We start from the raw sequence: 10421 nt of genomic DNA on the forward strand, positions 1-10421 counted from the left end.
ACCCTCAACTCCACTTTCCTTATATTCCCACAGAACCAAGGAGGTCATATATGATACTATACACAACATAATTGATTGGGTAAAATACAACAGCAGGGCGTACAATTCCATTGACCTCCCAAAGACCACCAACACTATCACTTCATCAATTTATTCTAAATTGGATATATTTCAAGGAGAGTCATTTTACCTAAAGCAGACTTCCTACGCTTATTTCTTTTTCTAATTACTGAAAAATAGAAAGAACCAGCTGTTTAAAATTAAAATACTGCTGTGAGGTCAACCCCACATGCATTTTCTTCCTCCACAACCAGGGATTTGCAGACCTGAGCGATGGCAGCTGAGAACTGCACTGTGTTCACAGACTTCGTGTTCTTAGGACTCTCCGGCAGACAGGACGTGCAGCAGGGACTCTTTGTGCTCTTCCTGCTGGTTTACGGCGTCACTGTGATCGCCAATCTAGGGATGGTCCTGCTGATCAACGTGGATCCCCGACTGCACACGCCCATGTATTATTTCCTGAGCAACCTGTCTTTCTGTGACATCTGCTACTCCTCCACGGTCTCTCCCAAGATGCTGGCTGATTTCTTATCTGATCAGAAAAGGATTCCGTTTAATTTATGTGCCATTCAGATGTATTTTTTTGGTACTTTTGCAGATGTTGAATGTCTTATGTTGGCTGTCATGGCGTATGACCGTTACGTAGCTATTTGTAATCCACTTCTTTATACAGTTACCATGTCCAGGAGCATCTGTTCCCAGCTCATGACTGTTGCCTACATCGCTGGCTTGGTGGACTCGGCAATCCACACCTGCAGCGCATTTCGATTGTCATTCTGCAATTCCAATATCATCAATCACTTTTTCTGTGACGTCCCGCCCTTACTAGCCCTCTCCTCCTCAGACACAACCATCAATGAGATAATGATGTTCATTTTCACTGGCTGCGTTGTGGGGTCCAGCGTCGTCACTGTCCTCCTCTCCTACAGCTACATCATCACTACCATCCTCAGAATGAAGTCGGCCGAAGGCAGACGCAAAGCCTTCTCTACCTGCGCCTCGCACTTAACCGCTGTGGCTATATTTTTTGGGACGCTCCTGTTCATGTATTTCCGACCCAGCTCGAGTTACTCCATGGACACGGACAAAGTGGCCTCTGTTTTCTACACAGTTGTCATCCCCATGTTAAACCCACTGATCTACAGCCTAAGGAATAAAGATGTGAAAGGGGCCCTGAAAAAAGCAGTTGGCACTAACTTATGTTCTGGGTGAAATTGTGTTCACTCACAAAGTTTTTCTTTAGAGATGTTGAGAGCTAAAATTTATGTACTTTGACACAGTTTTCTGTAGTCTCACCAATACATTCTTGATATTTCTTTATCTACCTTTATGCCTAAATTGAATGTAGGGAATAGTCATTACTGACCTTTATCTCTTCAAACTGAAGAAGAGGAGTAATAGGTTTATTCTATTGTTTTGCCAAGAGGGTCTTTATATACTACTATGCTCTCTTCATGGGTATATATCCCAGAGAGATATGGGCATAGTAACATCTCCCTCCATGTTTAAAGCTCCATTTTTTAAACAGTGGTTTTAATAAACTTGCTTAGCCAGAGGGAGTTTTAGTGGTTTAAGTTCGCTTTTTTTTTTTTTTTGTCTTTTTCTTATGTACAAGGGTCATCTTATAAATTTTCCACAATAGCACTTAGAAGTAAAAAGTAGTAAATAAATTAATAAGAATAAGTAAAATTCTCCTGCGTTAGTGCAAAGTTCCATAAATGCAAGGTTCTTGACTATTTTCTTCTACTTTTCTATTTACAATGTTCATTTTCAGGATGCCATTCAAAATTATTTATTGAATGAGTGAAGGGGTGTCCCCTGTAAGATAGATGTAAACAGCAACCTTTGTGAATGAAAAAGGGAAACTTTTTATTTTATTCTAGTAAGTTCATTTTACACAACACCCACCTGTACTTCTTCTTTTGATTGATGCTGAGTAAGTATCAGGGACAGGGATGATTTGATGTAGAGAACTTCTGAGATTCTCCATTTCTGGTCATTCTACCCCAAGTATCAACAGGATGAGCAGTTCTAGATTTATACAGCACATCATAGTCTTCACATCAGACTTTGGATTTCCCCTCTTGCCACCACTCTGCAAAGCAGGCACATGCTCTTGACGGCTGTACAGAAACTGTATGAATAGCACTTGGGGGAATAGGACCTTGACCTCCTCTAATAGTCACTAGAAAAGAAAACTTTGTCACCCTTTATATGTTCATACCATTATATTGATTATTTTTTTAAAAGCTGAAATGCCCAATTGATGCAGTTTAAGTTGAAGAGTTATTAACAAAAATTTATGTTCAATGAAGAAAAAACAATCAAGTAGTATTTACACTAGTATTCCAGTTGTAATTACTTAAATTGGTCTTCTGTAAATCTGTGAAATAAACTGAAACTGTGTTCTAAACACAATTTTAATAGTAGTCTTTGCTTAGTGGTTGGATGTTAAGTAATGCTAAAATCTATCTCAATAACTTAACGTAATTTTACCTGATGTTTGCACTATTCTCAAATAATTATTAATAGTTAGAAAGAACATTATATAATTCCAGGTTCTGAGAGTATTCACCTAATTTTTAGGTTCCCATTCTGTGCAAAACCTGGAGGCTCTCTCTTCTTCTTCCTGGAGGACGGAATAATAGATTACAGAAAGCTTTTCTATTTAGGTCCTCTTCTCTTTATACACACACACACATACATACACACACACACACACACACACACACACACAAATATCTATCTCTTTAATGTATAAAGTGTCCTTAATGCATGTACTTCAAACATCATAAGAGTGAAACAACACACTTCTCAGCTCTGGCTAAATGTTCCATTTTTAAATCACAGACCACTATCTCCTTTAAGCATTGTACTAATATCACTCTGTTATTATCTCTCCATCTCCCATATGAGGTTATGAGCATTCTTAGCTCAAGGATTGAGCATTCCATGTCTATTATCCAAAGTGCCTGCATGGTGTCAGTGACACAAAATGACAAAACTGACAGAAATATACTAAAGTGAAATATTAGATAACATTATAGCTCTTATCAGACATCACTAAAACAACAGATCTCAGGGTCTGAGGCTTGGCAATGCCTATTTCCTCACTCCTCAGAAAGTGCATAGGTGGTTGTGGACACGAAGACAATGGACCTGTGAAGACCTACATATGAATTACACTCTGAGTAAAGAACAGTCATCTCTGAACGTTATCAAAATTTGTCTATTTGTTTATCTCTGCTCCAGTTCCCACCTGAACTGTATTACAAGCAACAGTATGGGAGAAAACATTGTATATTTTAAAACATTATCCAAAAAAAACATATTTTTTTATAAAAGATCATCCTCACAGGGTGGGTGGGGATGGACGAGGATATAAAGGTAATAAATGGTAATGAAAAAATACAATAAAAAATAAACTATTAAAAAATCATCCTCACACATATGAACTGAATCAGCAGAATCAGCTTTCAATGAGTGTTTATTTCTACACTTTGTTAACTATCCACCAGTCTAACAACAAAAAATATTTAAAATATGCATATACTGAGTCATTACTCATGTAAATTGTATGTTAAGGAATGTGAGAATATAAAAAACATATCTATACCTATAGAGATTAGATAGATACATAAATGAGAGATAGATAGATTTAAAATACATATATATGTAAAATACAAAATTTGTCTCCTAGAGGAAGTCAATGTTATACAGTTAAAGAAGACAATATACTACCCCAAAGATGCTACTTGGCATATTGGTTATTTTGAAATACAGTTACCTAAGAAAGCTGATGTAAGAAGAACATTCTGAAACGCCTTTGTCCTCCTAAGAGCAGGAAATAAATCTCACAAGAGTAAGTTACTCTCCCATGTGAAAGTTACCAGAAGGCAGAAGGCATCTTGAATTTAGGGTTGAAAAATCTGTATAAACTAAACTTGTTACTTCTCCACTAACTCACTACCTGTAGCTCAAACCTCTCTGTCACGTCAATTCTTCACAAATCTAAACTGTGTAAAACTTGCCTGCTTTGGTCACTTCTTTAAGTCTCACATTTTTGAAGGGTTCCTGTATGTGCAGAATCAAATTTATTTTTCTCCTGTTAATCTGTCTTATGTCAATTTAACTATTGGAGCAACCAAAGAACCTAGAATAGAATAACGGGAAAGTTTTCTTCACCTACACAGACCAAAAAAGAAAAAAAAAAATCATTTCAGTGAGAATAGCTGACATGTACTTAGAGAGGAAATTGGACATGGCTAATGAAAAGAGCACCTACCCTTCTCAAACTATTCCAAAAAACCCAAGAGGATGGAGGACTTCCAAGCTCATTTTATGATGCCAGCATTATTTTACTTCCAAAACCAGGTAAAGACACTGCAAAGAAAGAAAATTATAAGTCAAAATCCCTGATGAACACAGGTGCTAAAATCCTCAACAAAATATTAGCAAACCAGATCCAGCAATACATTAAGAAGATCATACACCATGATTACCTGGGACTTATTCCAAGAACGTTAGTTTGGTACAATATTTACAAATTAATAAATATGGTACATTACATAAACAAAATGAAGAACTAAAAGCACCTGATTATATCAATAGATGGGGAAAAAGCACTTGATAAAACCCAGCACCCCTTTATGATCAAAAAAACTCTTCAGCAAAATGAGAATAGAGGGGTCATACCTCAACAATATAAAAGCTATATATGACAAACCCCAGCAAACATCATACTCAAAGGGAAAAAACTACAAGTGTTTTCCTTAGGATCAGGATCAAGACGGGAATGTTCATTTTTACCATTCTTAACATAGTACTGAAAGTACTAGCTGTAGCAATCAGAAAAGAAGAAATAAAAGGCATTAAGTAGAAAGGAGGAAATAAAACTGTCACTATTTGCAGACGACATGACATTGTATATAGAAAACCCTAAAGACTCCATCCAAAAACTGCTAGATCTAATAAATGAATTTGGTAAAGCAGCAGGATACAAAATTAATACTCAGAAATTGGTGGCATTTTTATACACCAATAACAAACTATCAGAAAGAGAAGTTAAAAAAAAATCCCATTTACTATTGCAACAAAAAAATGGATACTAGCAATAAACTTAAACAAAGAGATAAAAGACCCATACTAAGAAAATTATAAGACACTGAAGAAAGAAACTGAGAAATATACAAATATGTGGGAGCATACAACATGTTCATGGATAGAAAGAATTAAAATCATTAAAATGTTCATACTACCTAAAGGAATCTACAGATTCAACACAATTCCCATTACAATACCAATGGCATATCTCACAGATTTAGAACAAATATTCCAAAAATTTATATGGAACCACAAAAGACCTCAAACAGCCTCAGCAATCTTCAGAAAGAAGAACAAAGTTGGGGGTATCACAATACCTGATATCAAACTAAACTACAAGACCATAGTAATCAAAACAGCATGGTATTGGCACAAGAATAGGCATATAGCTCAATGGAACAGAATGAAGAGCACAGAAATAAACTCATGCCTTTACAGTTAGTTAATATTTCACAAAGGAGCTGAAAACATTCAATAAATGATGTTGGAAAAATTGAACAGATACATGCAAAAAAATGAAATGAGACCATACGCAAGAAAGAACTCAAAGTAGATTAAAGACTTAAATGTAAGTTGCGAAATCATAAAAATCCTAGAAGAAAGCATTGAAAGTAAAATCTCAGACATTTCTCATAGAAATATTTTTGCCAATATATCTTCTTGGGCAAGGGAAACAAGGAAATATAAACAAATGGAACTACTTCAAACTAAAAAGTGTTTGCACAGAAAAAGAAGCCATCAACAATATGAAAAAGGGAACCCACTGAATAGAGAACATATTTACCAATGCAACATCTGATAAGGGGTTAATTTCCAAAATGAAGAAGTTATAAAACTCAACACCAAGAAAACAAACAACCCAATTTAAAAATAGGCAAAGGATCTGAACAGACACTTCTCCAAAGAGGACCTACACATAGCCAATAGACATGAAAAGATGCTCAATATCACTAATTATCAGAGAGATGAAAATTAAAACCACAATGAGATATTCACCTCATATCTGTCAAAATGATTATCATCCACAAATCAACAAACAATACATGCTGGCAAAGATGTGGAGAAAAGAGAACCCTAGTGCACTGTTGATGGGAATGAAGACTGGTGCACCCACTATGGAAAGCAGAATGAAGTTTCACCAAAAAAATAAAAATGGAACTGCCTTTTGACCCAACAATTCCACTTCTGGGAATATACCCAAAGAAACCTGAAACACTAATTTGAAAAAATATATATGCACCCCTGTGTTCATTGTAGGATTTTTTACAATAGCTAAATCTGGAAACAGCCCATGCTCATCAGAGGATGAGTGGTTAAAAATGCTGTGGTAGATTTACACAATAGAATACCACTCAGCTATGAACAAAGACCTTTTGCAACAGCATGGATGGACCTGGAGATTATTAGCCTAAGTGAAATAAACCACTCAGAGAAAGACAAGTACCATATGATCTTACTTACACGTGGAATCTAGTGAACAAAATAATTTAATAAACAAAATAAGTTAATAAACAAAATAGAAACAGAAGCATAGATACAAGGAACAGACTGACAAAGAGAAGGGGGTTGGGGAACTGGATGAAAAAAAGGTGACGGGATTAAGCAAAATATATATAAACACACATAGACAAAGAAAACGGTATGGTGAGAGCCAAGAAGTGAAGGTGGGGGGTGGGGGAGGTGGAAGTGGGCAGAGGGGGAATAAATAGGTTGGGAAGAGACTTTACTTCGGGCAACGAGCACACTATGCAGTGTTCAGATGATGTTTGACTGAGATGTACACTTGAAGCCTGTATGATCTTATGACCCAAAGTCAACCCAGTAAATTCATAAAAAATTAAATGAATATATAAAATTATTTTTCGTGTTTGAAAAAAAGAAAAGATAAGACAAAGAACAAAGTAGTATTCACGTTAGTTTCCAGCTTGCAATTATTTATATTCTCTCATCACCAGAGAGAGGGAATTTAGAGCCCCAGTGGCAGTATATGCAAAAGTTGTTGTTTCACTGTTCTAATCCCAGACCCCTTCGTCTTGTTCGTTCTTCAATTCTTTACACGTTTACTGTTTTCTTGTCTAAAAGTTATATAAGCTACCTCCTTCCATCACTTCTTTTAGTGATGGGGTTCCCATATGTGCAAAATTAAATTTGTTTGTTTGGTTGTTCTTTTTTTACTGTGTCAATTTAATAATTAGGACAGTCAAAGAAAAGAGAAGAGAAACAGGGAAAAGTTTCCCACCCCTGCATAGTCAAAGAATTATTGCAGCAGGGTGACTGACATCTACATGAGAGAAAGGAATCAGACAATGACTAATGAAGAAAGTAATATGTGAGATTAGCATATTCCAACTGAGAAGTGAAGGAGATGTTTCAGAAATGGGAGAAACAGGATCAGTAGATGAGTGAATAAAAAAAGCTGTGGTACATTTACACAATGGAATGCTACATGGTCATAAAGAAGAAGGAACTCTTACCTTTTGTGACAGCACAGATTGATCTGAAGATTATAATGCTAAGTGAAATAAGCCAGAGAAAAACAAATACCATATAATCTCACATATATGTGGCATCTAATGAAGAATATAAACTGACAAACAAAATAGAAACAGAGGCATTGATACATGAAACAACCTGACAGATCTCAGAGTGGAGGGGGATTTGGTGGGGGCAGGGGGTGTTACTGGATGATATAAATTGAAGGGATTCGCCAAAAAATTATATACGTAACCGATAGACAACAGTGTGATGATTGCCAGAGTGAAGGGTGCGGGGCTGGGTGGAAGTGAGCAATAGGAAAGGGAGAATGGGGACATATGTAATAGTGTCAACAGTAAAAATAAAGTAAAAAAAAAGGGGGGGACATTAACTAGATGATCTATTTAAATTACATCAGACATCTGGTTCCACTGGGGGATGGTGTAGATTCATGGTAGCTATGAAGCATAGCATTAAAATAAATTCTGGTAAATTTCTGAGATAGATTAGTGTAGTAAAAAGAGTGAAGACTTAAAGTTCAGCTTTTGCTAAAGTTGTTGAAGCATTCACTGGGGAAAATACAGAGCCAGAATCTAATTAATCATGTTCTAATAACACAGAAGAGTGAAGGCAGAGGCTTTAGAGATTTTAGTCCCCACAGTCACGAGGTAGAAATAAAATGCCTACTGTTGATGCACCAGAGATAAGGACAAAGAGATTTTCTTGTTACAGGTAGGTGTCTAAATGCTTAATTGAAAGATTATAGGGGAAGGAAAACCTTACTTTTGAAAAACAAAAAATCAAGAATCGAGATTTTTGTTAATGAATCATTTTATATCTGCTTACTCAGCTAAATAAAAATTTCAGTCTAATGGCCAAACAATGATACTTCTTTGTTAGACCAGTGTCATTTTGTCTGATCTAATTTGTTATTAGTATGAGAAAATTAAATATCTTATTTATATTTTAATCGAGCTTCATAAGTAAACCACTATTTTTATCATTGTGCAAGAGATATCACTGTACATGTAAAGTTAAGGTTTGCTCTTGTGTTTTTCAAATAATAGAGATAGCATATTAAAAAATATCAATAAATGTTAATCCATACCATAGTTTTTAATTGCAGAAAAAATAAAAATTAGACCACTGCTCACATTCAAATTTTGCTATATCAGCAAGTACACATAAACATAATGCAAACATAGCAACAACACAGAATCCTATATATCTCAAGAACATTTATTTTTTCTCTATCTATACTCATTTAAATGGAAAGACAACTTAAAATAAAAATAAACTTACACATAATATTTTGTTTTCACTTCTTTTAATCATTTCTCTTTTGGTTTGGAAAGGGATTTGTCCTTTGGCAAAAGTCAGCCATACAAATGGGTTATAAATGCTGCCACAAACCAGTGAAGATGAGTGATAGAATTGTTTTGTAAAATGTGTGTCAGGTTTCAGTAAACACTAAGATGCCATACAGTAAAAGAGTATAACTTTTTTCACTTATTAACTTATATGCAGTAGCATTGTCAATGAACAGAATCAGGTTTTTTTCTTAAGTGAAAACATAAGAAACTATCATATTGGACATCCGTTAGTGTTAAAGCTCAAAGACTGTCTCTGAAATGCTTCTGTTCTTTTTGTTGATGTTCAGGGTTTAGTGAAGAGACATCTTCATTCTGAAAATTCACTGTGTTTTTAAAAAATGATTTAAAAAATAAGTATATGACTTCAAAAGGTATATATAACTTAAAATCTTTTACAAAAACAAGAATTATTTACTCTCAGATTGTAGGCAACTGCATGATTTCATTATTAAATTTTAAATCTTTAGCAGTTTATTTTATATAATATGTTTTCGAGACGTGCTTGTGAAATTACTAAAGCATAAAACATTCATAGAATATTTAGTTAAATGACAATCCTTTATTCTGCTGAACTACTGTCTTGCTTATAGAACACAGGTACATTTAGCAACCCCTAGTCCCTTCTTTTCATGTTTCATGCAACAGGAAGACTTAACCGAACCTGATACTCCTTGGTAGCATGGTCATGTACTTGTATGATAATGACCTATATCTCAGGATACAAGCATTTTCTGGAAAAAAGAGTTTATAAGTAGACAATTGTTCACTTAATATTATGCTTAGGGACACCAGTGATACCAGGAAAGCCATGTAGATACAGGTGTTTTTTATTTATTTAATTAAAATTCATAAACATAGATAGTAAGAAATACAATAAAATGGAAGCTTGGATTGGGAAGGTGGTAGAACCTTTTTTATTATTTTGAAATTCTATCCTGCACTTTGGTATATTTTATGAAACATATCCATTTTTACACGGAAAACATTTTTGATGATGCAGCTACAGGAGTTCAAGCTAAGAGTTTCAATACCTGCACATTGATCATTAAATTATTACTTATATATCGTCTTTCATCTACCCTCAACTCCACTTTCCTTATATTCCCACAGAACCAAGGAGGTCATATATGATACTATATACAACATAATTGATTGGGTAAAATACAACAGCAGGGCGTACAATTCCATTGACCTCCCAAAGACCACCAACACTATCACTTCATCAATTTATTCTAAATTGGATATATTTCAAGGAGAGTCATTTTACCTAAAGCAGACTTCCTACGCTTATTTCTTTTTCTAATTACTGAAAAATAGAAAGAACCAGCTGTTTAAAATTAAAATACTGCTGTGAGGTCAACCCCACATGCATTTTCTTCCTCCACAACCAGGGATTTGCAGACCTGAGCG

The 10421-nt window shown here is 35.0% G+C and overlaps 1 protein-coding gene across 1 annotated transcript; it reads left to right on the plus strand.

Annotated features, from left to right (window-relative positions):
- The first annotated feature begins 333 nt into the window (after window positions 1–333).
- On the plus strand, window positions 334–1272 carry LOC150017835 (olfactory receptor 5W2-like). Its single transcript, XM_090267553.1, has one exon. The coding sequence runs from the start codon at window positions 334–336 to the stop codon at window positions 1270–1272; it is 939 nt and encodes a 312-aa protein (XP_090123679.1).
- Window positions 1273–10421: the final 9149 nt, after the last annotated feature.

Source organism: Furipterus horrens, unplaced genomic scaffold (genome assembly GCF_987537825.1).
Source record: "Furipterus horrens unplaced genomic scaffold, mFurHor1.1.pri manual_scaffold_2, whole genome shotgun sequence".
NCBI lineage: Eukaryota > Metazoa > Chordata > Mammalia > Chiroptera > Furipteridae > Furipterus > Furipterus horrens.